Source organism: Myotis yumanensis, unplaced genomic scaffold, assembly GCF_028538775.1.
Source record: "Myotis yumanensis isolate MYYU_CA2020_CCGP unplaced genomic scaffold, mMyoYum1.0.hap1 SCAF_12, whole genome shotgun sequence".
NCBI lineage: Eukaryota > Metazoa > Chordata > Mammalia > Chiroptera > Vespertilionidae > Myotis > Myotis yumanensis.
This window is the reverse complement of record NW_027223763.1, coordinates 2,120,331-2,145,893: the sequence shown is the minus strand read 5'-3', so window position 1 is coordinate 2,145,893 and position 25,563 is coordinate 2,120,331. Positions and strand designations below refer to the sequence as shown.

At 65.2% G+C, this 25,563-nt stretch overlaps 1 protein-coding gene across 6 annotated transcripts in view; it reads right to left on the bottom strand.

The window, feature by feature from the left end:
* Positions 1 to 2,004: 2,004 nt before the first annotated feature.
* Positions 2,005 to 25,563, bottom strand: part of VAV2 (vav guanine nucleotide exchange factor 2) — a 97,201-nt gene continuing 73,642 nt past the window's right edge. For 2 of the 6 annotated variants that reach the window (XM_070430336.1, XM_070430337.1), the window contains 19 exons: positions 24,755 to 24,850; positions 24,083 to 24,151; positions 22,361 to 22,447; positions 19,882 to 19,967; positions 19,051 to 19,183; positions 16,796 to 16,905; positions 15,162 to 15,263; positions 14,745 to 14,833; positions 14,420 to 14,436; positions 13,676 to 13,697; positions 12,304 to 12,431; positions 11,609 to 11,683; positions 10,644 to 10,696; positions 9,851 to 9,967; positions 8,169 to 8,256; positions 7,037 to 7,160; positions 6,128 to 6,214; positions 5,026 to 5,180; positions 2,005 to 3,882 (listed from right to left, as the gene is read on the bottom strand). In XM_070430336.1, the coding sequence (XP_070286437.1) occupies positions 3,835 to 3,882; positions 5,026 to 5,180; positions 6,128 to 6,214; positions 7,037 to 7,160; positions 8,169 to 8,256; positions 9,851 to 9,967; positions 10,644 to 10,696; positions 11,609 to 11,683; positions 12,304 to 12,431; positions 13,676 to 13,697; positions 14,420 to 14,436; positions 14,745 to 14,833; positions 15,162 to 15,263; positions 16,796 to 16,905; positions 19,051 to 19,183; positions 19,882 to 19,967; positions 22,361 to 22,447; positions 24,083 to 24,151; positions 24,755 to 24,850 (1,686 nt within the window). In that variant the 3' untranslated portion in view covers positions 2,005 to 3,834. The remainder of the gene's footprint in view (positions 3,883 to 5,025; positions 5,181 to 6,127; positions 6,215 to 7,036; positions 7,161 to 8,168; positions 8,257 to 9,850; positions 9,968 to 10,643; positions 10,697 to 11,608; positions 11,684 to 12,303; positions 12,432 to 13,675; positions 13,698 to 14,419; positions 14,437 to 14,744; positions 14,834 to 15,161; positions 15,264 to 16,795; positions 16,906 to 19,050; positions 19,184 to 19,881; positions 19,968 to 22,360; positions 22,448 to 24,082; positions 24,152 to 24,754; positions 24,851 to 25,563) is intronic. The other 4 variants (XM_070430338.1, XM_070430339.1, XR_011473341.1 and 1 more) reach the window with 3 other exon arrangements.

The following is a 25,563-nucleotide window of genomic DNA, read 5'->3' as shown; positions in this document are numbered from 1 at the left end:
GCCCCAGCTCGGTCAGCCGAGCCCTCCGGGCCCCCACGCTGGCCTCCCCGGCTGTGGCTACGTTTGTGGGAGGTGCCCAGAGACCTCCTATGAAAACCCAGACTTCCCAGCTTCGCCTATAAAGCTGGGCCACACCCTGGCCACACACACTCAGATGGGGCCCATAGGGTCCAGCTGGCCAGGCCCCAGCCACTGGGGTGGGGGAGGGGGCAGAGACAGCTTCCTCTCTCCGGCTCCAGGGGCAGGAGCACCCCCAGAGGGGACCCTAGTGGAGGCGGGTCTTGCAATGACAGAGGGGGAGGCTGAGCCTTTGCAGGGAACACCTCCCCCTGGTGGCCACATGTGAGTACAACACCTGGGAGAGCTGACCCCAGGAGGGACCCTAAGACCAGCCCAGAGGGACCCACACTGGGAGGGGCAGCGTAGGCCCAGCCAGTTCACACACCTTCTCCGCAGGGAGCTCCCGACCGGCTCTCCCAGAGGCACCTGCTCGTCGTGCTTGACGCCAAGTGGGGTTTTATTTCATCTTTTTTTTTTTAATTTATTGACTTGAGAGATGGAGAGAGGGAAGGAGGAACATCGATTTGTTGTTCCACTGATCCACGCATCCACTGGGTGGGTCTCGTATGTGCCCTGACCAGGGATGGGACCCAAACAGCCTTGGTGTCCCTGGAGAACACTACCCAGCGAGCCGCCGGCCAGGGCTCATGTCCTTCCTCTTCCAAGTCCAGGTGAACCGTCACGTGAGTTTGTCCCGGGCACGGGCTGCTTCCCATCCTGTTTCTGGAAAGTGAGGCAGCACATGGAGCCCTGGCCGGCGGCTCAGCTGGTGGACTTCCATCCAGGGGCGTCGCTACAGCTCGGGACACAGGCTCCGGAGGCCCGGCCCCGGGGACCCGCAGCTGTCGGCATTCGGGGCCGTGGTGCCTGGTGCCCGGGCGGCCAGCCCTCACCCTCACTGACCGGGAGCGCCCGGCTGCCATCTGCCTCCCGTGTCCCGGGCCACCCTGGGCCGGCAGACCCCTCGTCCCTGCCGACGCCACCCCGTCCACACTCAGGCCCTCCAACAGACGGGCACCCACCATCCTTGGGTCTGAACCCACAGCAGATGCTCTGATGCCCGCCCCCCAGCGGCCGCCTGTGGACGCAGCAGCTTCCCCTCAGGCCACCGGCTCTCTGCTCCCGCCGGCTCGGCTCTCCGGAGCTGGTGTGGGAACCAACAGGCCCGAGGTGGCTCAGGCTGAGAAATTCCCAGGGAGGGGGCGGCCTGTGTCATCTCAACTATCCGAACCCACCTCCCTCCTTCGTAACCAAGTCTGACACCTGCCGAGCGCCAGCTGTGAACCAGGTCCGGGCTCAGCTGATCCTCAGGACCCTGTGAGCCGGGTCCTGCGGCCGCCCGCCGCCCCACAGCCACACTCCCGGCTCCTCAGTAATAGGCCCACGCTCCCCAGGGGTATGTCCGGCCCTCACAGCCAGCAGCGGCCGGTGCCCCGGCTCCAGGTGAGGAGGGGAGGGGCACACTGTGCCGGGTCCGCTCTGCCCGTGGCCTCGGTGGCAGGAGCTCCAGCAGCCACCTTGGGACAGGACGGGAGTGAGGGCAGTGCAGGTGGTGAGTGGGAGACAGGGTGTGGGGGGCTCCAAGCCTCTGGCTGCTCCCCGAGAGGGAGAAAGGTCTCCGCCTGCTGCCTCCTCTGTCCTAGCCCAGCCCCAGCCCCAGGAGAGCAGTCATTCTCTCCGGCACGTGGAGACGCGGGCTGGGAGGGCAAAGGCACACTCGGGGCAGGGCCGGGGTTCGAGTCCACCCAGAGAGAGGACAGCGACGGGTCCCCCAGAAGCTGGGCGCTGTGCCAGCCGGAGGAGGTGCCCGGTTGGTGGCCCTGGCATCTGCCCGAGGCTGGGCCACCCCAAGGCCTGTGCCTGCCCCAGGCATGTCCCGGGAGACAGACCCCGGGATCCAGGAGTGCGGCCACGCCCCTCCTGCAGGAAAGCCACTCCCGCAGGAAAGAACTTGGGTTTATTTGCAGTAAAAACCGTGTCTGAAAAAAACCTACTGGCAAATGTACAGTCTGTGTTCCATCTGGGGTCGCCCCCAGCCGTGGGACCCCGGGCTTCTGACCCACATGCATGGGGCTCCATGTTCACAGCCAATCCCAGGCCCTGCCCGCAGCCCCTCCAGAGGGCGCCTGCCTCCTGCCTAAGGAGCCAGAACCGGAACCGGAACCGGCCCATCCCCGCCTGCGCCTGGCCCTCCTCCCCTCCTGTCCCAAACCAACCAAAGCAAGCCCGTGTTTCAAAACAGACAGACACAACCATCGCAGGAGCCCGGACCTGAGTCCGCCTCCCCAGTGGCCCCAAGGTGGCTTCGTGGTGGCCTCAGATACACACACTTTCCCGCTCTTATAAAATCTCTTCCTTATATTCACAGACACAAACAGGAGCTTTGGACGAAATAATTACAAACTTCTTTTTCCCTTAAAAAGCAAACAAGCCAAACAGACAACAAAACCTTCCGACAGCAGTAAACAGAAAGGGGCTGGTCTCCCCTCCGCGGGGTGCGCCCTGGTGGCGGGGTTCCTCCCCCGCTTGCTCACCGCCCCGACCGCGATGCTCACCCCGTCTCCAGCCCCTGCCGGCTGCCTTCTCTCTTCTCCGCTGCTCGCCACCAGGGACCCCCGCCTCCTCCCCACGCCCGGGGCTGCGGGAGCCCAGCCGGCAGGCTACAAAGCTGACCTCCGAGGACCCCCGGGTGCAGCGTGGAGGACGAGGCCCAGCCTGGCCCTGCTCCCGGCACAGGGCCGTGCAGCTGACCAAACGGAGGAGGGGACCATGGAGCCCAGGCCCCGGGCAGCCCTGGCACGGGGCTCGGAGGGAGCGTGTCACTAGGTCTCATGCAACATCCAGGCAGAGAAGGGTCTGGCCGAGCAGCCAGAGACCAAGGCCAGGGGAGGCAGGAGGGGGCGCCACAGAGAAGAGCCCCCCCAAGAGCACTTATTTTGGGGCCCATTCACGAGCTATGGGAGCTCCCGGAAGGAAGACCCGCCCAGGGTGAGACCCCCTTGCAGGACACAGGAGACCCCGAGGGCACCCCGCACGGGAGCGTGGCGCCCCCTCCTGGACAGGAATGTGAGCAGCAGGGACAGCGAGGGGACGCCGTGTTCTTCCCGCCCGCATCGGGGTTTCCAGACGTCTCCCGGCAGCAGGCAGGACAGACAGCCTCGGGTTCGGGCAAAGACAGTACCATCGACCAGGGGGCTGGGGGCAGGGGGCAGCTCCCTCGCTCCCAGGGCACCTTCCTGAGAGGGGCCGGCGGGGGACTGGGGGGGGGGGGGGCCGTTCTCCGCATGCCCTGGGGCAGAGGGACACGGGGAGGTCAGGGGACGGCCAGACCCCTCCAATGCCCTCTCCTACGCCCGAGTCACCCTGGGAGCAGCAGGAAGCAGGAGGGCTGAGTCCAGGGCTGAGCAAAGTGGGGGAAGCCACCCCCCCACCCCCACCCCACGGCATCTGAATGCCGCCCGGACAGGACAGGGGCAAGACGAGCTCCACCCTCGGCTGCCGCCCGGCGCTGGCCCACTCGGCCCGGGCGCTCCCTCCTTGGCGCTCCGGCGGGGCAGCCACACAGGCCGCCCGGATTCCTCTATGTACAAGCGGCGAACCCAGGACAGGCCACCGAGGGCAGACGGGCGGGCGCGGTGTGCGGTTAGGACTCTGAACACCCTCCCCATCCCCGCGGGCTGTTGGAGATGGAAGGTCGGCAGGCGTGTCCCCCTCTGGGTCCCAGCACTGGACACGGACGCCCACGACAGTCCCCGAGTCCCGCCTGCGTCCCTGTCACTGGATGCCCTCCTCTTCCACGTAGGTTGAAGGAAACCAGCCGATCTGAAAAGAAAGAGACAGCGGTTCACTAGCAGTGCATGCGCGCGCGCGTGTGTGTGTGTGTGTGTGTGTGTGCGTGTGTGTGTGTGCGTGTGCACGCGCGCCATGCGTGCTGGGACAGGGCGAGAACGGGCTGTGGAGGTGGGGGTCCTTCCAACGGCGATGCCAGCCTGGAGAAGAGGCTGAGAGCCGGGTGCAGCCCTGGCCCTGGTAGGTGGGGCCCCGAAAGGCACAGCCCTGAGCCGTGCACGCCGAGCCCGCCCTCTCCAGCTGCCGCCAGGAAAATAAACATCGCCTTATTAGCCAGAGCCTCTCCTACAGCAACTTTCCTTTCATAACAAAATTGTTTTCATTGATGTCAGAGAGGAAGGGAGAAGGAGTGGGAGAGACATCAATGATGAGAGAGCATCATGGGTCGGCTGCCTCCTGCACACCCCCCACTGAGGATCGAGCCCAAAACCTAGGCATGTGCCCTGACCGGGAATCGAACCCTGACCTCCTCCTTCATGGGTTGATGCTCAACCACCGAGCTACGCCGGCCGGTGCTAAAAAAGAGAGTGGAATGAAGACGTGTCCCCATCCAACAAATACTAAGGACTTACAGACAGACTCGCACGGAGCACAGCCCAGGAGGAGGGCGTGCAGGCAGCGGGAACTGGTCTTGGGCGGAAATACGAGGACGCCACGCCGGGAGGACCCGGGAAAAGTGAATCTAAATGAGTACTCACTGCCTAAAGCAAGCCACGTGCTATGGGGTTAAAATATGTAGAATAAGATACATGCGGCCGGCATGGCTCAGGGGTTGAGCGGTGACCCAGGAACCAGGAGGTCACGGTTCGATTCCCGGTCAGAGCACAGGCCCGGGTGGTAGGCTCCATCCCCAGTAGGGGGCGTGTAGGAGGCAGCCGGTCCATGATTCTCTCTCATCACTGATGGGTGTTTCTTTCTCCCTCTCCCTTCCTCTCTGAAATCAATAAAAATATATTTAAAAATAAAAAAATGTTTTAAAAGATACATGACAACACCTTCCCCAAAGCTGGGGGGCTGCGGGGGGCGGGGGGGGGGGGAGTGGATAGTCAAAGACTGAGGCCTTCGTTGTCGGGAAGATGGCCCTCAGCAGGGGAGGCGGCTGGGGCAGCCACTCACCCGGCCGTTGGTCTCGCCCCGCCACCAGCCCTGGTCCCCGCCGATGCGGCTGTAGATCTTCACCACGTCGCCTTCCCGCAGCGAGAGCTCCCGCAGGTCCCGGGCCGCGAAGTTGTACCTGGCCACGGCCGTGCCGATGACGCGGGGCGTGAACACTGGTGGGGAGATGGGCGGCGTCACCGGGCTGCGGGCCGGGCCCAGCCAGGGCGGGGGGGTGGGGGGGCCCTCAGGCCGAGTGGCTCTCTCCCCCCAGGCGTCTAGCCCATCCCTGGCGGGGAGGCCAGGTGGCATAAAGGCTCCGGAGGGACAGCCAGGCCCCAGGCCCCAGGCCCAGGGCCCCTCGCTCCTCTGTGGTCTGAGATCCCTGTGGAGGGAACCAGAGCGGGCACCACCCACCCCGGGAGCCATCGCAGGCCATGACCGCGCTGCCACGGGGACAGGGACAGGCCGTGCTCTGACCATCACAGCACCTGCGAGGTGCCCCCCGTGGGTCCGGTGCACGGGCGCCACAGGCCAGGGGACAGCTCCCGGCTCCCAGCCCTTACTCCGATGGAGCGCCCTGATGAGACCCCAGGGCACGGTGCCCGCCTCCCTCAGGCCCCCCTTCCAGGGCCCCAAACTGGAAACCCAGCTGGACCCGCTCCCCCAGGACCCAGGAGTCCTGATGGGCAGGTGACAGTGACCGCGACAGAGGGGGAAGCAGGCACAGCAGCTGGGAGGGCTCTGGCTCTGGCGGCGGAGGGAAGGCCGTGTGGTCGGCCACCGAGACCCCGCCCCCCAAGTCCCACCACCCCTCCGACAGCGCTGAGTGGGGCCGTCCGGGTCTGCTCCCCCCTCCAAGGGTGGCCGCCTGGCTGTCAGCCGCTACCAGAGGCAGAGCTCTCAGTGAGCAACGCGGACGATGGCTGAGCAGCTGGGGAGTGGCCATCGGGTGAGCGTGCTGAAGGGTGACAGCAGTGAGGGCAGCGCCAAGCCTGCCGGGGTCCTCGGGTGCAGCAGCCCCGCCTGCCCCCCCTGCCCCCCACCGCTGGGACACCTGCAGGCAGGGGTGGGCCAGCAGGCAGCCCGTGCCAGGCCCCCCACACCCCGAGGGCAGCGGTACCTGACCAGAAGGGAGCGGAGGAGCCCTGAGAAGCAAAGCTGAGGCCCTGAGGACTGAGAAAAGAAAAGTTGTAGGAGGCGCAGGAAGCTGCAAAGAGGCGAGAGAGAACGTGAAAGGGGGCAGAGGCGCGGCCACGGGACCCACCGCACACGGTCGCAGACGGCAGGGGTGGGGCCCAGGCTGTCCTAGGAGCTGGGGGCATGGGGGGGGGGGGCGGCCTCAAGGTCCACCCGGGCACAGACGCAGTGGCCACCTCTGTGGCGCCCTCCCTCCAGTTCAGCTCTCTGCACCTGCCCCCAGAGAACAAATCGGGCCGCCTCTCCCAGGGGCGGCCCCTTGCCCAGCACACAGTAGGTGCTCACTAAAGGCCCGCCATGCCTCTCCTGGCCTGCTCTGCCCGGGTAGACCCACGGCTCGGCAGGTCCTGCAGGCTGGGGGAAGCGGGTGGCTCAGGGTGAGTCCTGGGCTGGATGCCAAATGCGCGGGCCAGCCTGCCCCCCACTCCAGGGCCCCCCCAAGACCCCGGCCTGGGCCACAGGGCCCGGTCTGCACAGAGGTGCTGGCCTGGCTCCTGCACAGCGGGGCCCCTGGGGGCTAGGGCACAGCGAGGGATCCGAGGACACGCGGGTCCCATCCTGTTCTCTCCCCATGCTGGCCTCGGCAAAGGCAGCCAGGCTCAGAGCAGCAGCTCAGAGCGGCAGTCCTCACCCGACACCCAAGACCCCCGGGGCACCGGCTGGGGAGGGTGCTCGTGACGGGCTGGGGTGCCAGGGCCACTGCTCTGGGCCTAGGTCAGCGTGGCCCATGGAAGCCTTCCTGAGGGCCGGTGGGCAGTGGGGCCTGGGCCGTGGGAACCGGGGCAGAAGGAACCGCTCTGGGAGCACTGGTGTGCCGGGGGCCGGGCACTACCTGGGGACCGGCTGGAGGTCCTGGAGGCCGCACGTTCCCGGGACTTGTAGGGGTACTTGAGCGTGGTGTCCAGCTGCTTGAAGCTCTCCTTCAGAGAGTGGCACTGGTAGTACTCCACCAGCTCCTGCAGGACATGCCCACTGACTGCCGCCGCCTCCAGGCAGGCCTCCCGGGTGCCCCGGCCGCCCTCTGCCATCTCCTCAGGTTCACACAGGGGACTCCTCTCCCGGGCCCTCGAGAGCCACCCTCCTCCTCTCCCCCCAGCACCAGGCCCAGGGCGGGTGGCCGGCACCCCAAGGACCTCTGGGCCGGTCATTTCTCTCGCAAACGTTTCTAAAGGAAAAGCCCGTGAAATGCTGAGGGCGGGGGCGGGGGTGCTCCTGCAACCCTTTATATGGAGGAAAGCGGGAACCCACGTGCCCAACAGCAGGGAAATGCTTCTAGAAGTAACAGCTTGTCCAGTGGCCGAGGCCACGCGGGCACCAGCCAGGAAAAGGGGGCGTGGACTGACTGGCACGTTTTTCACTACGCCTGCCGGAGAGCAGGCCGGGGGCACGGCACCGCCCGGCCAACGGTTCTGTTTGAAAACATGCCATAAGCCACAGCGAAGCTCTCCTGGGCGGTGCGTGGGGTTCAGGGGCGGCAGTGTGGGGCTTTGTTTACTTGGCGCTTCTCTGTGGCCGCTGTGGGTCTAAGAGCTCAGACGGTCTCGGTACATGGACCGCGTGAAGTAGGAGAATGAAGGGGTCCAGCCTTAAAGTCACCTCAAGGAGGACGATGCCGTGAGCTGCGTCGGCTGGGCTGTGACCGCGCAGTGGGGAGGCGGGGAGAGGGGCCGGCGGGGCAGGGGTGCTGTGGGGAGCAGCCGGGGGCGAGGTTGGCCCACACCAGGCCTCACTGGGCCATGGTTTCCGGCTCCAGCAGGAGGATCGGCTGGGCCCTCCCTGTCACTGTCCACCACGGTCAACCCGCCTGGCCCTTTGGGGGACTTGGGGGACAGTCCTGACTCAGGGGCCCCCACTGCCCCAAGGCGCCTGGTGCAGGAGGCCTCTCCTGCTTGGAGTGGCAGCATGGGGGCCAGGGTGTCCCCCAACCCCGGGGCCAGGCTGGCGGGAGCCGCAGAACCGCGTACCAAGAGGCTTTCAAACTTCTTGGCTTCCGTGATGTGAATCCAGCTGTCTTTCTCCACCACCTTAATGTGCTTCACCTCGTCGTTGAACCTGGCAAAGTACAGGGCGCGGCGGTCACTGACGGGCCACCCGGCCCTGCCCCTCGGGGGCCAGACTCGGGAGCCGAGCCCCACCTGGGCCCTCAGCTCACACCTGCTCTCCAGCCCCTTCCTTTCAGTCCTGCCCCCGCCCCACCTGCTCCGGGCCTGCCTCCGACGGCTTGTCTGTCTGTCTGTCCGCCTCTCCTGCCTGAGCTCCAAGCCCCCAGCCCGGCCTGCACCGCCTCCCCCAGCCACTTCCTGACTCGGCGTCCTGCTCACCCTCCCTGCCCGGGACCCTCCGCCTCCCGTTTCCCCAGCGCCCGCCAGGCCTGCGCAGCCAAGGTGGTAGGTCAAAGGCCTGACCGTGCCCGGGGCCTGAGGAGGCAGCCCCGCCCCAGCTTTGACACCATCTCCTAATATTCTCCCACTCCACACCCTGGTCCACTCCAGCCGCCCGGCCCGGCCCGGCTCTTCCTCAGACATGCCAAGCACATGCCCGCCGGGCCGGCACTGGCTGCCCCTCTGCCATCCTCTCCATGCCCTGTGTCCTCAGGTCTCAGATCCAATGTGGCCTTACTGGTGAGCCTCCTCCCCCCGCCCCCTCAGGTGCCATGCACCCTGCAGCTGACACCAACCCCAGACAAAGACCCACAAGGAAGAAAATGCCCACCAACACCCCTTACGACTGCAGATGCTGAACCTTCAACCACCGGATCTCTCCACACCGACGTCTACCAAGCCCCGCGCATACGACGGACATCACCCACAGCCACGTGGGATCCCAGGGAGGCGAGGACGGTGACACAGGAGCCCTGCCTGGGGCTCTCACCCCGTCCCGCTGACAGCAGGCCCCTAATCCCTGGCCTCGCGCCTGGCCCAAGGCTCCTGTCCAGTGGGTGTTCGATGCCAATGGTGACCAACCACCAATCAGATTCTGTCTCTTGGAGAAGTGACAGCAGACCCGGGGTGGGGGGGCGGGGGGACAGCTCTGGGCAGGAGGGCACCCCGACTGAAGACCACTGGCGGGAGCTGCAAGATGGCAGCCGCGTGACCCTCCTGCTCTGAGGTCCCCTGTGGGGCGCTGGGCAGCCCCTGACCCTCCCAGCATCCCTGCCTGCTCTGCGGCCGAGCTGGCAGCCCCTGACCCTCCCAGCATCCCTGCCTGCTCTGCGGCCGAGCTGGGGGCCCCTGACCCTCCCAGCATCCCTGCCTGCTCTGCGGCCGAGCTGGCAGCCCCTGACCCTCCCAGCATCCCTGCCTGCTCTGCGGCCGAACTGGGAGCCCCTGACCCTCCCAGCATCCCTGCCTGCTCTGCGGCCGAGCTGGCGGCCCCTGACCCTCCCAGCATCCCTGCCTGCTCTGCGGCCGAGCTCGTCCAGTCCCTGGAACCTAGAAACGTCCGGCCGAGCTCGCAGGGCAGCGGTGGGCCGACGGCAGCCAGGATGCTCACGCCGGTCCCGGGCCAGTGAGGGGTGCGGACCCGTGGACACCCTTTCACCTCGAGCGTGTCCAGGTTTGGGCGCTACATGCCATGGCCGCCCAACCCAACGTTGACCTGCAGGGGACGTGGGCCCTGAGGTCCGAACGGCCTCGGGGACACATACTTGATGCTGATGGCGAAGCGCTCCGCCTCGGCCGGCCGCTCCCGGACCAGGTAGGTCCCGCTGGCGTGGGATTTGAGCAGGTTGTCCGTCTGCTGCCGCTCCATGTTGCCTGCGAACCTAGAGCGACGGAGGAAGCAAGGTGGTCACACTGACGGCCTGTGACCGCATCCCGCCCGAGACAGCAGCTCTCATCTGCAGAACAAGCCTGTGAGGAGTGAGGGCCCCCGCACTGCAGCTGCCCCTGCTGCGGCCACCGCGGGCAGTCACTCTCGAGGCAGCCTGGGGACCTGCAGGCCGAGACGAAAGCCGGACCCCGGGCCGCCTGCACCTGTGGCTCACACCTAGAGTGCCACCTTCATGCCTATAGTATCGCAAACATCCCACTGCTCCCAGCGAGCTGCTGCACGTGTAAGCACGCGGCTAAACCTGGCCTTAAATACACCACTCTCACATGTTGTAGCGACTCTTCATGCAGAGAGTGTAAGAGGGGACTTCATTCTCCCAACTGTGCCCCCTGATGACCGGCTCTGGCAAAGGAGGCTGCTGCCAGGGGTGGGGGAGACGCCCAGACCCAGGCAATCAGGGCCGCGGACGGACCAGGGCGGGCAGCTGGGCTCCGCTGCCTGGAGAACCCAGACCCGGCCTGCTCAGGGGTTTGTGGGCCACCCTCACAGCCCAGAGATGCCCCCCACAATCCAAGGGCCACCCACAGCCCAGGGGCTACCCACAGCCCAGGGGCCACTCCAACAGCCCAGGGGCCACCCACAACCCAGGGCCACGCTGGTTGGCTCACCAGGGGTAAGCACTGTAGTCGATCTCCCGGGACGGCAGCCGGCCGATGGGTGGCTGGCAAAAGAGAACACGGGGGTTAATGCCCCCCGAAGAGGCCATCCACACAGTGGGGGTAAAGGGCGCTTGTCGGCAATGACCTGACCCTTGGGCCCCGGAGCCACTGGACTACGGGGTCCCTGAGGGCAGTGACCAGGACTCACCACCTCTGAGTGACTCAGTCGGTTTGAATGAGTGAATGAATGGATTAGTGATGATTGGTTAAGTGAATGAATGAAGGAGTAGCAACCAGCCACCAGGCACCCATTCCCAGGAGGGTGACAAAGGCTGCAGAACTTCTCGGGGTCCATGAACACCCCCACAGCTCTCAGCTCAGCCCGAGGCCCCAGGGCAGGCATCATGGTCTCCAGGGGGCAGCTGCACGTAGGCATGTGACCCCTCGTGGGGCCTCCCTGGCCGGAGCCCCCGACTGCCCCTGGCTGGGCCACAGGATGGGCAAAGCCTCAGACTATCTATCCCCTTCCCACCCCTTCACTGTGCAGATGGGGAAACTGAGGCCCAGAATGGGGACAAGACCGGCCCAGGCCACCCGGTGTTAGCGACACGTCCTCCTCTGCCGTGCAGTGCCCTTGACTTGCCAGCAAAGCCGGTCCCAGACCCCAGGTGTCCTCCTGCGCCCTCCGTCCCCTGGGCAGGGAGGCCGCACAGATGCTGCGTGCAGGGCAGGGGCGCTAGGGGCCAGGCGGGCACTGGAGCAGCTCCTGGTGCCGGGCCCTTTCCGGGTTTCTAACACCCATGATGGAATGCAACCCCCGCTGGCCGGGTCCTTCAAACAGGAGAGCACCCTGCCCTGGGCCCACCCGTCTTCTCTGGGTGCAGAGTGCTCCAGGGCCAGCTCACGGCCGTCAGCAAGGCGGCCCCGAGCGAGGACGGCCCCTGCCCAGGCTGCAGAGCTCCCACCACGCTCACCCGTCCATCCACGGGGCAGGGCTTCACGGACGCGCTGGGGAAGCAGCCGGACTTCCTGGTCTGCACCAGCCGCCCCTGGAGCAGAGGGAAGGGCACGGTCAGGGCTGAGGGCCTGGCTGGGCGGGGGGTGCTCACTGTCCCCCAGGGACAGGGACGGGGAAGGCCATTCCCAAGACGCATGTGCCGGCATCACCTCCCGCTGTGACCTCCGCTGACCTCCTAAACCTTCTGGGCAGGAGGGGGGCCTCCCCACGTCACAGAGGAGAACGCTGAGCCCACGGAAGGCAGGCGGCTTGCTCCCAGCTGGGATAGGCCCCCGCCTCCTGGCAGCTGCTCCCTCTCATCCACGCAGACCCCGTCTGGGAGGCCAGGGCGGGGGCAGCTCAGCCTCGCCCTCCCCGTCCCCTCTGCCTGAGGAGCTGCCCCAGGCCCCTGGCAGCTGCCCCCTGGCCCTGCGCTGGCACAGCAGCAACGCGTCCCTGCAAGGCCACCGACGCTGACGGCCCTGGTCACACCCGGGAGGGTGTGCAGGACACGGGGAGGCAGCAGGCGGACGGGACGCCAGGACGGCCTCCTGTGAGGGCGCCGCCCCCCTCCCAGGGAACAGACACCGCCCTCTTCCCTCCACCCCTGCCGCTCACCCCACCCGCCCTGCCTGGGGTGCAGGGGCCTCCACCTTCCAGCCCAGGACCCACCTCCCACCACGGAGACTCGGGGTCCCCTCTTAGCAGCTCAATCACGTCGCCCGTCTGGAAGGTCAGCACCGGCTTCCCGGGGGGAGCGGGGTTGCCGTGGTAATTCTGCACAGCCACCATCTTGGGACCTGGGGGGACAGGGGATGGGGGTGGCTCAGGGACGCCATGCTGCCCGGACTCCCGCATGTCCACTACGTGTGCGTGTGTGTGTGTGTGTGTGTGTGATGGTGAACCTATGACACGCGTGTCAGAGGTGACACGCGAACTCATTTTTTTGGGTTGATTTTTCTTTGTTAAATGGCATTTAAATATATAAAATAAATATCAAAAATATAAATCTTTGTTTTATTATGGTTGCAAATATCAAAAAATTTCTATATGTGACACGGCACCAGAGTTAAGTTAGGGTTTTTCAAAATGCTGACACGCCGAGCTCAAAAGGTTCGCCATCACTGGGCTGGGGGCCGAATTCTCAAATGGCACTTGCCGTGTTTTCCTTACACGCCTCCCCTCCTGGGACCAACAGCGGCACCTGCAGGCGGCGAGCTCCCTGGGTGAGAGGGTGGGCCGCTCACTGGTAGGCAGCTCTGGGGCTGCCATGGGGTCCTGGCGGAACCCCCTAGACCTGCAGGCCGTGACTAGACAGGCCCTGCTCTGGCCCGGCCGCCCCGCGTGGGCCTGTCCGCCAGGCCCGGGCCCGACGCTGCGTCCCAGCACACGGTACTCTCAACGCTCAACACTGAAAATCCACGTCCCGGTCCCCGGCCGGGTGGCTCCGTTGGTTGGAGCAGCACCTGACACGCCAAGGTGGCAGGCTCAGCCCCGGTTATGCAAGAACCAACCAACGATGCATAAACAGAACGACAGATGGGTCTCTCTGTCTGTCTCTCATCCTCTCTCTCTAAGGCAGTGGTTCTCAACCTTGCACGTTAGAATCCCCTGGGAATCTTTTTAAAATCCTGATTTCTGGGCCTCATCCTCCGGAAATTCTGTTTCTTTGTTATGGGGTGGGGCCACAACATGAGTAACAAAGAAACAGAATTTCCGGATGAGGCCCAGAAATCAGGATTTTAAAAAGGTTCCCAGGGGATTCTAATGTGCAGCCAAGGTTGAGAACCACTGCTCTAAAATCAATCAATTTTTTTTTAAAGAAAGCCACGTTCCTGTGATGCAGCGCAGGGGGGTATGTGTGTGTGTGTGTGTGTGTGTGTGTGTATGTGGCATGTGCATGGCGTGTGCATGTGGTAGGAAGAGGAGACAGAACACGGGAAAGCAGCCGTGCTCCCCTGTCTGCTCAGCTTGGGGCCCAAGCGGAGGGCCCAGGGTGACCGCTGACAAGGACGAAGACGAGAGGGCCCGAGCCCGCACTCACCTGGTCCCGCTCCAGAGGCGTCCTGTGAGGGCAAGGACAGACGACAGGGCTGAAGGAGGCGGCCCCATGTCCGACACTCCCCCACCCCCAGGGAGAAGGGTCAAGGCAGGGAGCGGGCGGGACAGGGACACATCCTAGATTCCTGCTCCCCTATGTGACAGCCCCCCACTATTTCTACTATCTCTTCCACCTTTGTGCCCCTCTACAGCCCTGGGACATCCACCCCTTCCCTCTCCCATCTTTACCCTTAACTCCCACCTCCTCCAGGGAGCCCGCCCTGACCACCCCAGCCCTGGAGCCTCCCTGATCTGAGCCTGGTTTGTTGCCTGGGACAAGTCCCGCTGCATTCGCCTAGACGCCTCCCCTCCTCCAGGAGAGCGACTTCGCACCCCAAGCAGGCCTAGTGAGCACGCTTCAGTGCTGGTTAACTTGACCGGACCCCACAGCTGGGACAGGACCCGATGCCCACACCACAGTGACCTCCAGGACTACGTCCTCAGGGCAGCTAAACAGAGGGCTGTGAGCCAGGGGGGCAGGTGGGCAGATGCAGGTGACCAAGCCGGGCACCCATGGCCGCGAGCCAGCCAGCGGGCAGGTGGCGAGGGCGGCAGCCACCAGGGCCCTCACGACCGCAGTGGCTGTCTCGCCGGCGCGGCCCAGGAGTGCCGAGAGCTGGCACCGCGGGCCTGGCTGCCACAGAGGGCGTGGGCTGCAGGCAGCAGGAGGACAGCGTGGCGGACTCACCGCGTCAGCAGGCGAACCTGGAAAGGAAGCATCAGGCCTCAGAGGGCGAGCCCCCGGCACGGGGACCGGCGCTCGCCGCAGCGGGCGGGGTGCGCTTCAAGGCCGTGCGTGTCTGACACCGGCTTCAAAAGGTGGGAAACTGCCCGTCTGGTGAGACCCCAACTACAGATGCAATGACCACGGCAAAGCCGGCGGGCTGAGGGGCAGGTGCGCGCTCACAGCAGGAGGGGGCTGCGCTGGCAGCAGCACGGGTTCGGCTGGGATGTCAGGTGTGGCCCGAGGACCGGCCCGCGGGGTGCATGGCTGGGGGGGCGGCGGTACTCACTGATCTTGCAGGGAGGCGTCACCTCCAGACACTCCTTGTGCGCCCCGACGCCACACTTGGTGCACAGGTAGCCCTGGTAGAAGGTGCCCCTGTGCCGGGGGGCGGGGGGAGGTGAGGCACTGCCCAGGTCCCCACAGCCGGCAGCCGCAGGCAGGGCCCACAGAGCACCAGGCCCACCCCGCTGTCCCCACAGAGCGCCCATCCCTCCCAGCCCTGGGCCTCTGAGACCCCGTCCCACTCTCCCCAAGGACAGCCCCACCTTGCTCTGCCGCCCACACCACACGCCCTTGGCATCCACAGGGACAGTCCCCGCCCCTCCCGGCTGGATCTGAGCTGATGGCCCAGCCCAGGGCGGTGGAGGAGGTGGTCAGAGGCGGTGGGTACAAGGGCCCCCTTGGGGCAGGGGGCGGCCCTCACCGGAGGAACATCCTGCAGGCCTTGCAGTTGGTGGTCTTGTCGAACGTGTACATCTGGAAGCTGTGGTGGTTGGCGTTGGCTTTGTCGGGCTTGATGTTGGACCTGGTGGGAGGGAGGCGGCAGGTTCCCTGAGCCCCACGCCAGCCGGGCTGGGCCGGGACGGAGCCCGGTCTGCCCGACACCCCGGCTCGACGGGGTGCTGCACGGGCACTAGAGGCCTGGGTGCAGGTCACGGCTACCCCTGACAGGGTTTGGGTGGGGCAGGCGCAGGCACTGGTCAAGACTGAGCAGAGGAGCTCGTAGGGGAACTCATCCCGGGGACGAGTTAGCAACGAAAACCTCAGAATAAACAGTGAACTGAACTCCCAGCAGGCACCCTGGGCATCGAGGGGGCGCGAGCTGCGTCTATTCACCGGAGGTACGTCCCCTGTCAGACGGCGCGAGGCCTGGGGCTCGCGGCAAAGCCAGCAGGCGGGATGGGAAGTGTTCCTAAGAGGGCACCAGGGAGAAGCTACAGCCTGAGAGCCGGGGGCAGATGTGGAGGAGACATCATCTACCTATTCCTTTTTTTTTAAATACATTTTTATTGATTTCAGAGAGGAAGGGAGAGGGAGAGAGAGAAACATCAACGATGAGAATCATGGATCAGCTGCCTCCTGCACGCCCCCCACTGGGGATGGAGCCTGCAACCTGGGCCTGTGTCTCGACCGGGAATCGAGCCCCTATCTTCTAGCTCACAGGTCGACGCTCAGCCACTGAGCCCCGCCGGCCGGGCGGTCATTCGTTCCGTGTCCCCATTCGACCCCCTAACAAACCCCTAACCGCCCACCTTTCACCGCTCGCTCACCGGGAGGAAAAGGCCCGGAGTGGGCGCACCTGCCCGTCTGACCGCAGGGTCTGAGGGCACAGGACCTGCCACTCGGTCCTCGGGTCCAACGTGCCTGGGGTCCCCAGTGACCCACTGATCACCTTTCTCTGCTGGACATACCGGGCTCCTCCTAGATTTCATGGAATAGTTCTGTGGCTTCCACAGAAGGTGAGAGTCACAGCCTGGGGCCCTGAGGAAGCGGTCACCAGGGGTCCATCTGGCATCGCGACCACTGCTGGCCACGCAATGCCCTGCCAGACAGCCGTGCAGGGCTCAGCCTCGGGGCAGCGGGCAGCGGAGCCCACCTGGGCCAGGCTGGGCCAGAGGGAGGGCCCTCTTGCTAAGGAGATTGTGAAACAGCTAGGATGCCACCAACGTGGGACTGGGGGTGACGAAGTCCGTCTCAGTCTCTGGGCATCTGCCCTCACCCTCCCCTGGGAGAGTCATGGACAGAGTCCCCCCAGGATTCCCAAGCCCCGATGCTGCCCCCTGGACTCACATGGCCATCCCCAATTGCTCCATCCACTGGACAGAGTCCCCTCGGGACTCCAGAGCCCCCCACACTGACCCCTGGACTCACATAGCCGTCCCCCCAGGATTCCTGAGCCCCCACGCTGCCCCCTGGACTCACATGGCCATCCCCAACTGCTCCATCCACTGGACAGAGCCCCCCCCGCTGGGGCTCCCGAGCCCCCACGCTGCCCCCTGGACTCCCATGGCCGTCCCCCCAGGATTCCCGAGCCCCGACGCTGCCCCCTGGACTCACATGGCCATCTCAAACTGCTCCATCCACTTCCGCTTCGTGTCCTCGGTTTTGCAGAAGAACTGGAAGCCCTGCTTGCCTTGCAGGTGGATCAGGTAGAAGCCATAGGACCACTGCGGGGGGGGGAGAGTACGTGTGTGCACACGTGTACAGTGCACTCCTATGCATGTCTACGCCTGCATGTGCACGGGTACAGTGCACTCACGTGCATGTTTGTGCCTGTGTGTACATATGTGTATGTGTACAGTGCACTCGTGTGGGGGTGTGGACATGTGTGTGCATGTGCATATGTGTATGCACAGGTGCGTGTATACAGTGCACTCATGTCTGTGCCTGCACACGTGTACATACGTGCATGTGCACACCCCTCTCAGGACTTCCTGGGACCCCCTCCCACCCCCTCCACGGTGTGCCCTCAGCTGAACTCCGCTGGTGCAGCCGGGTCCCTAATGACTGAGCGGGGTCCCCGGGGAGCCCGTGTTCGGGAACTGGCCCCGGGCCTTCCATCACCGCCCACCTCCTCTCACTTCCTAAATGTGATGCTAAAGAAACTCCCTGCTCTGAGGCAAATCACCCGAAAGGAACAGGGAGGGAAAGGCCATGGGTCTGGGGCGCCCACGACAAAGCCCCACACGGCTGCCCACCCGTCGGCCGCCCCCAGGCCTGGCACCTCAGGGGCTGCCAAAGGGGCCCAGGAAGAGGAGTGTGGAAACCCCGCGCCCAGGTGTTAGAGATGATGGAAGGCAAGGAAGGGAGGGGGGACCAGAGAGGCAGAGGGGAAGGTGGGGGGAGGGAGGAAGGGAGGAAGAGAGGGAGGGAGGGGGAGGAAAGACAGAGGGTGACAGAGGGACACTAGGCAAACCCCTGACCAGCCGTGGCCTTAACCTCCAGGGAAGGGAGCAGCGGGGGACCAGGCAGGGCAGGCCGACCTCACTTGAACCCTCTGTAGGAGGCAAACCCTTTCTCCTGCACACACATCATCGTCATGATTAAGAAACTAGACGAGGAGGAAGAAAGCCATGAGCCGCCCTCCTCAGGCCCTGGGGCCCCCACTCCCGGCTCGGTGGGAAGTGCCGCGTCGGCCGGAGGTGAGGAGGCATGAGGGGCGCCAGGTGCTTACCATTTTCCCATGAGACTAGGCAGCATGAGGAGAGGAGAGGAAAGGGGGGCGAGGTCATGACGGGGCTCACAGCCCAGGACACTGACCACTGCCGAGAGCCGGGGGGTTGGGGGGCAGCCGGGCCTTCCTCCCTCAGGGGAAGGGCCAGGGGCTGGGACCTGGGGGAGCATCAGCCCGGAGCCTGGGGCATGGCCTCAGCCCACCACCTCTGCACCCAGTAGCCTGTCTTGGACCTCAGGGTTAGGTGGGTCCCCCCAACAGCTCTTCCAGGCGGCACCCGCATTCTACACTGTAAGCTCTGAAGCCCAGGATCTGGGTCTTTAGCACCCTGGCTCCTGGCCCCACAGCAGCTCAGGGCTGCACAGTAAGTGCCCGAGCTCTGGGTGCAGAGGCCTCTGCAGAAGCAGGACTGAATGGAGAGAGCAGGGCAGCCACATCCAGCAGCCATGGCTCCACCCCTAATAGCCATGGCCCCACCCCCAGCAGCCATGGCCCCACCCCCAATAGCCATGGCCCCATCCCCAATAGCCATGACCCCACCCCTAATAGCCATGGCCCCATCCCCAATAGCCATGACCCCACCCCCAGCAGCCATGGCCCCACCCCTGCAGCCATGGCCCCACCCCCAGCAGCCATGCCCCAACTCCAGCAGCCATGGCCCCATCCCCAATAGCCATGGTCCCACCCCCAGCAGCATGGCCTACTGACTGGGCAGCAGTCTGACAGCTGATGCCAGGCCCACCCAGGGCCCTCCTTGGCAGGGTGGGCAGGGGCAGGAAGGACTGCTTCCTGCAGGACCAATGTGGACTGGCGTCGGGAGCCAAGGTCTAAGGCCCGACTCCCACCCGAGCACTTGGCTGGGTCCCTCTGCTCATCCCTCACTTGGGCACTGCGATCCTGGCCACTCCCGCTCCTGGAAAGACTCAGAGATGAAAGCCAGGGCTGGGCTGGGCCGGCACAGAGGGGCGCCTTCAGCAGGAGGCACAGTGACAAGACGATGACTGACAAGGGAAGCCCTGCCCCACTGCAGCCCACCCTTTCCCGGGGCCACTCCGTGACACCCCTCAGTGGTGCATCACCCCGGCCCCTGGCCTGTGCGCCCCGCTGCCCCACCGTCCCCCCCAGGACCGGGACCCACCTTCTTGACATCCTTGTTGTTCATGGGGTCGTCGGTCACCTTGTGGGAGAGCAGCTCGATGACCTCCTTCAGCTCGTAGCTGTAGCCCCTCCTCTTGCAGACGATGACCACCTTGTCGAATAGGAACAGGTACCTGCCCAGGGCACGGCGGGGCGTCAGCATGGCCCGTGCACCGTGCTCCCGCCGTGGGATGGAGCCCAAGCCCTGCCCTCTGCCTGGCTGACCCACTCACCTGACCCTCGGCCAGGTCTCAGCTGCTCAGGTACGACTCCTCCAGGAAGCCCTCCTTGACCTCACCCATGGCCCAAGGTGCATATGGACTCCTCCATCCCCCAGCTCCATCTCCCACTAACTAGACTGGGAGCCCCGCGGGAGCCGAACCCGTGTGTGCTGTGACCCCAGCCTCGGACCAGGCCTCGCACACAGTAGGAGTGCACGGAGGACTGAACAGCTGCCGTGCCAGCTCAGCCAGAGCCGTCCTGTCGCCCGCCTGGGCGCTCCCTCGGTCTTTTGGCAAAGGCTCATGAGGCTACGCTGTCTGCCTAGCTGCTGGGAGCCTGGGAGCTCGCCGGCCACGGCCTCTGGCTGCCCCCCAGCCCAGCCCAGCCCAGCCCAGTGCCGGCCACGGGCAGGGCAGCCCCAGGGGCGTGGTGGCCGCTGGCTGACGTGGCTCACCAACGCTCTTGCCGAGAAGGAAGGAAGCAATTAAAACGGAGCAACACAAGGCCGAGCGGGCAGGCAGCTCTTTCCAGCAGAAAAGCCGTTTCCACGCTGTGGGGGTGGGCGCCTGGCTGGGCTGGTGCCACCGCCCGGGACGCCCGCCCCGCTCACCTGTCCTGCTTGGTGTGGTTGACGATGGACCGGACCTTCAGCTCCCCGTCGATCTTCGGCCGCCCAAACTCCTCCAGCTTCACTTGCTGAAAAGACGGGAAGGCTGTCAGCTGTCAGCTGTGCCAGGGCAGGCCCGTCCCATCCCCTGCCCGGAGGCAGGCCTGGTGTGCACCAGCCCAAGGGGCCGATCCCACGGAGGCGGAAACCCAGCGAAAGAACCCGGTGGGTCCTGGCTGGTGCTTAGAACAAGGGACAGCGGGTGCCGGAGGAACGGGCCTGCAGGCTCCTGTGCCCAGCCCGCCGGGCCTGCCTTCATCTCCCAGGAACAAAGAGCCATTCACGGTGGGCGGCGCCCCAGGCCGCCGCGGTGCGGTGCCAAGCAGGGACCCGGTAGGAAAGGCCAGACGCCCAGCCCAAAAACCAAGTTCAAGGGAACAAAGGGCGTGTGACAGACGGAGGGCGGGCGGGTGTTGGTCCTGCCAGCAGCTCGTCTTCCACGGCACAGGCTTCCGTCACACCCGCTCTGCTTTGCGGAGGTTCCGTTCCCGTTTTCCGTGAGGCTTGTATCTCGGCTGCTCTGCTCTGGTTCAGAGATGGTCTCTGGACACGGTCCTGTGTGGTCCACGCAGACAGGGAGGCTGAGCCCTGCCTCTGCCTGGCTCCAGCACGAATGCTGACCCTCAGCTGCTCAGATACGACTCCTCCAGGAAGCCCTCCTTGGCCTCCCCAACCTTGAGGAGGCCGTGTCCGCATGGTGCTCCAATGGACGGGTCTCAGCATCTTCTTCTGAACTCTCGGAATTTTCCAGAAGCTGCCAGGGCCAGTCTCAGAGCACAGCGGCTCGTGTCCCAGAGGGAGGGCTGAGCACCCTGCACAGCGACTCCCTCGGAGCCTCCACGTCTCGCCTCTAACGTGCAGGACGAGCCGCTGCCCGCCCGGGGGACGGGGCTCCGGAGAGAGAGCGGCTGCGCGGGGCACCTGCTCGCCGCCGGGCCGTAGTTTTGTTTCTTCAGGAACAAGTGTAACTCAGACGCTACACGAAAATGGTTAACTAACCAACAAAACCCGTCTTTTTTCATGTAAAAGTGATGCCGTGCATCATGGGGCATCGAGGAAATGCTGCTGCCGGGGACCCTGCCGGGCCCGCTCCGCCAGGCGCCGAAGGCACTGCACCCCAGTCCGGGCCCTGTCCCTGCCCCCTGCCCCGGGCGCTCGATTTTGTTCTAAAGGAAGGAAAACGGAGCTGTACCCTAACCCTGCGTGGGGACGGCTTTCCTTCACCCGGACACGGTACGAGCGTCCTCAGGCGCGTGTGCACAGGGGGTCCCCCTTGGGCTCTCTCGACCCCGGGGATGAGGAATGGGCAACGGGCACCAGGTGGGGCCAGGGCACCCGGGAGCTTCCTCTGCCCAAAGCTTCTGCACGGATTTGACTTCCACAGACTCAGCGGGACCGGCGAGTTCAGGGACGAGAGCGCGTCGTGCAGGCCGGCGGCTCTGAGCCAGGGCCAGTTCTGTGCCCAGGGGCCACCGGGAGACGTGCGTGGTCATCACTGGGCCCCCCAAGGTGGGGGTGCTACGGGCATCTACTGGGCCATTTGCAATGCACAGGACAGACCCCCAGCAAAGAAGGATGCGCCCCACGTGTCGACAGAGAGAAAGTGGAGGGGCGCTGGGGACACACTGGCAGGTTGGCGAGACGTCGGCTGGGACAAGCAGGGGTGCCCGCTTCTGATGGCCCAGCTCCTCTCCCGCAGGTCACAGTGGCACCCAACGCCCAAGGGTGACTCTGAGGGGGTCCCGTGAGGTGCCTGCCTGACGCCCAGGGGGAGGGGAGAACCCAAGGGCAGCTCCCAGGCAGCGTGGACACACGCTCCATTGTCCCCCAGGGGCCAGTGGGGGCGAGGGTGGGCCAGGGTCCAGGAAACAGGACCCTCAGGCCCCCTGGGAGCCACAGCCTCTTGGACCAAGAGAGTCCTCGGTCCAGGCCGGAGGGGGAGGGGTGGCTGGTGCCGTCTCCCTCGGGCCTGCCCCTGGGCAGCACCACCTGTGAGCACTGGGCGCCGGGCTGGCTGGCATGGCGGAATGTCAGGGCTGCACCAGCTCCCAGGACCTAGGACCCGGCCGGACAAGGGTGTTCTCACACTTCCGCTTATTCAATATGGAGATCGTGAAAGGCATTTTAAAAATGCATGTAGCACGTGGACATGATTAATCGTCACTCTCTGGCCCCGGCCGGCGTGGCTCGGTTGGGTGAGTGTTGTCCCATGCACCAAAGGTAACGGTTCGATTCCTGTCAGGGCACAGGCCCGGGTTGTGGGCTGGATCCCGTGGAGGGCGTGCAGAAGGCAGCCGATCCATGATTCTCACCTCTCTCTCTCTCTCTCTCTCTCTCTCTCTCTCTCTCTCTCTCTCTCTCTGAAATCAGTAAAAATACATTTAGAAGAACAATCTCCATTCCTTGGAGAGCTGGCACTTACCAGGTTCTCTATGGAGCTCTGGAACTCGCTGATTTTCTTCAGGGTCTCTTTGTCCCGCTTCACTTCATTTATGTACATTGCCAAGTCCTGGGAAACAGCAGTGTGGGCGGGGTTAGCAGGCCCGGCCGGCGGGGCGAGGGGCTCAGCCCCACCCCATCCCGCACCGCCCAGGGCCGGGCACTTTCAAAGCACCTGCATGCAGCCCAGCCAGCGCGGCTCAGTGGTTGAGCGTTGACCTGTGAGCCAGGAGGTCACGTTTCAAGTCCTGGTCGGGGCACAGGCCCGGGTTACGGGCTGAATCCCCAGCGAGGGGCGTGCAGGAGGCAGCCCATCAATGACTCTCTCTCATCATTGATGTTTCTGTCTCTCTCCCTCTCCCTTCCTCTCTGACATCAATTTAAAAAATATATGTTTTTTAAAAAGCACCTTCCACCATGTGCCCGAAGTGGCTGGCTCTCAAGGCAGCAAGGTAGTGAGAAGGGCCAACCCCACTTGACAAATAAAGAAACTCAGGAAGACAAGGTAAAACCAACCCCAAACCACACTCCAATCAGTGGGCCAAGAACCCCAAGCCCCTGCCTCCTGAGCCCCCAGGTGAGAGTAGATAATCAACAGCCAACTAGACTCGGATCAGCCCTGTCTGAGCCCTGGGGAGTGGACACCCCAAAGGCCACCATCTCCGGACCCTTGGCTGCACCAGGGCGAACCTCACCAGCTGGCCATGTCATGCAGCCTCCTGCTAGCCACCAGGGGGCAGTGCCCACTGCAATCCAGAGGGCAGAGCGACTGGGCAGAGCACCCGGCACTTAGGAGAGCCAGGGGACCCGGCCCACCCCGGAAAACCAGGAGGGTGCCACAGCCCCTGCCCAGCAGGAGCGCAGGCTGCCGTGGGTGAAGCCGCAAGCCGGTCCGGCCTCCCCACAGATCTCCTGCCCGTCCCCGCGAGGAGCCCAGCGGCAGAACCAGACCCGAGGCAGAAAGGCCACAAGACGGCCGGGCAGCTGTGCGACCACTGCAGCCGCACGGCACAGGCCACAGGCCCACACGGGCGTGGAGTGAAGTCCCCAGGAGCACAGGGCTGCTCAGAGGCGCTCTCCGCGCGGAGCATGCGCAACAGGGAACGGAATCCAGGGGCCACCCTCCCGGGAAACGACCACCCTGCAAAGACTGGGGACACAGCGGGGGGGGGGGGGGGCTGCCAGCACTCAGAGCGGGGAAAGGATGGAGGGTGTTCAGGGCCTGGCGTGGCCAAGCTGCCTGGGATTCAGGCCCGTGGCAAGCACCGCAGAGCACCCAGGCCCTGGAGGCCCTGCACTCTGAGCCCGTGCCCGATGGGCAGTGGGGCCACAGGAGGTCTCGGGGCAGCGGGGAGGTGTAGCTGCCAGTGGGTTGGCACAGGCCCGGGAGGCGGGGGAGGTGGCACGGCTCAGGGTTGGCGGGGGGCGGGCATGTCAGAAGCGGAAGTCCCAGGCTGGGCAGCAGGCAGCACAGGCCAGATGCCCAGAACTGAGTCCAGGGCCTGGGAATCTGAGGCCCCAGTGGACGGCGGGAAAGCCTGCAGCGCCCCTGGCCCCGACCCTCTGCCCGTCGATGGGTCTCCCCCACCACCCCGTGCCCTGCTCTGTTCCCTGCTCCCCAGGAAACGCTACATCTAGGGTCACAGGCTTGTTCTCTAAGCCCCAGGCCAGCCCGGCCTCTCCCTGCCTCAGTTTACCCACCCACCTGCATGGCTTCCAGTGCTTCCTTCAGCTGCTGCCTCTCGGGCCGGTCGGTGGAATGGCTGAGAAGTTCCTGAGGAGGTGAGAAGGGAGCCATGGGTCACCCCTCAGGGGGTCCTGGCCTCTGCCCTCGCCCCCACCGGGCACAGCGTGTGGGCACAGAGTGAGGCCTCCTGAGACAGACGGGCTCAGCCGCCCCCTCCAGCAGAGAGCGGGCCCCCACCCAGGCCACACACTGCTTCAGGGAGGGTGTCCCCAAGTCCTGTGGATAACAGGAGGGGCGCTAGCAGCACAAAGGTGGGTGCTGAGCCCCCAGGGAACAGGTTGGTTCACGCAAGAGCCTCCCTCTGCACCTTCCGGAACCAGTGTTGCCCCCGGCCCTCCTGCCCAGGACTCCCTATTCCCATTCCCCGTGGCTGCCGGGAGCTCATGGCGGCTAAGGCGTAGCCACGGGAACGCTCTCTCCTGGCCGGGGGAGGCGTCCCATCTCTCCCACTTCCTCTGCTCGCTTGCCCACTTCATCCTAGTTCTCCTTCGTACAGTTACTGGGCAAACGGCACAGAGAGCAGCTCCCAGTGCCCCTGGCGCTCTGTGCACTAGCACGGCGTCGAATGTGTCTGCTGGCTCTAGCCTCCCCGTGGCTCCGCCCGGCCCAGCGCAGAGGCCGAGGGCTCACCTTCAGGAGGAGGTGGTACTTGAGCACCCGCTGCATGGGCACCACCAGCAGGTCCTGCAGCTTGAACTTCCCGTCCTGGACCTTCAGCGTGCATTCCTGGGCGTCGGGGCAGCAAGGCGATGAGGGGCGTCCTTGCCCGGGGACGCTGGACCCCGACGCTCCCACACCCCGGCCGGGGGCAGACCTGAGGCCGGAACTGGGGCCCGGGCGTCCCGTCCTTGTCTGGCCTGGCTTCCAGAACCCCCTCCCACATCGCCAGGTGCGGGGCTGCCGCCTCTCACAGCCTCGGGTCCGCAGTGGCCACACGAGGACTGCAATTCAGGGGCTGGCGCCCACTGGGCCTGCCTCAACACCCTCGGGGAACCGGCTCATATTAGGGGACCACCTGCAGAACCAGGGGCTCCCCCTCATTGTCTGGACACCAGGCATCCCCGCACTGCTGAGCAAAGGGGCCCAGCACCGGGACCCACTCCGGAAACAGGATCTGACGGGAACCCAGCCGGGGAGCAGCCTGGCACCCCGAGGAGGGGAACAAGGACAGGGTCCTGAGTGGGGCTCATGTGGGAAACCCCAAGGAGACCGGCCCTGAGCCCGGGCGAGATGGGAGCCGGGGGAGGCTCCACAGCTCCCAGCAAACATCCGTCACTGGGGCCCCCTTGGGGTTCACGTCGGCCAGGGTCAGGGGTCGGTCACAGCCCCACACTGAGCCAGATCCGGTCCTTGGGGCCTACCTCACCTGCACCCAGGGGCTCAGGCCATCTTTTGTCCCAGGACAGTGACCTCCACCTGCTCTCTGCCCACCCACAGAG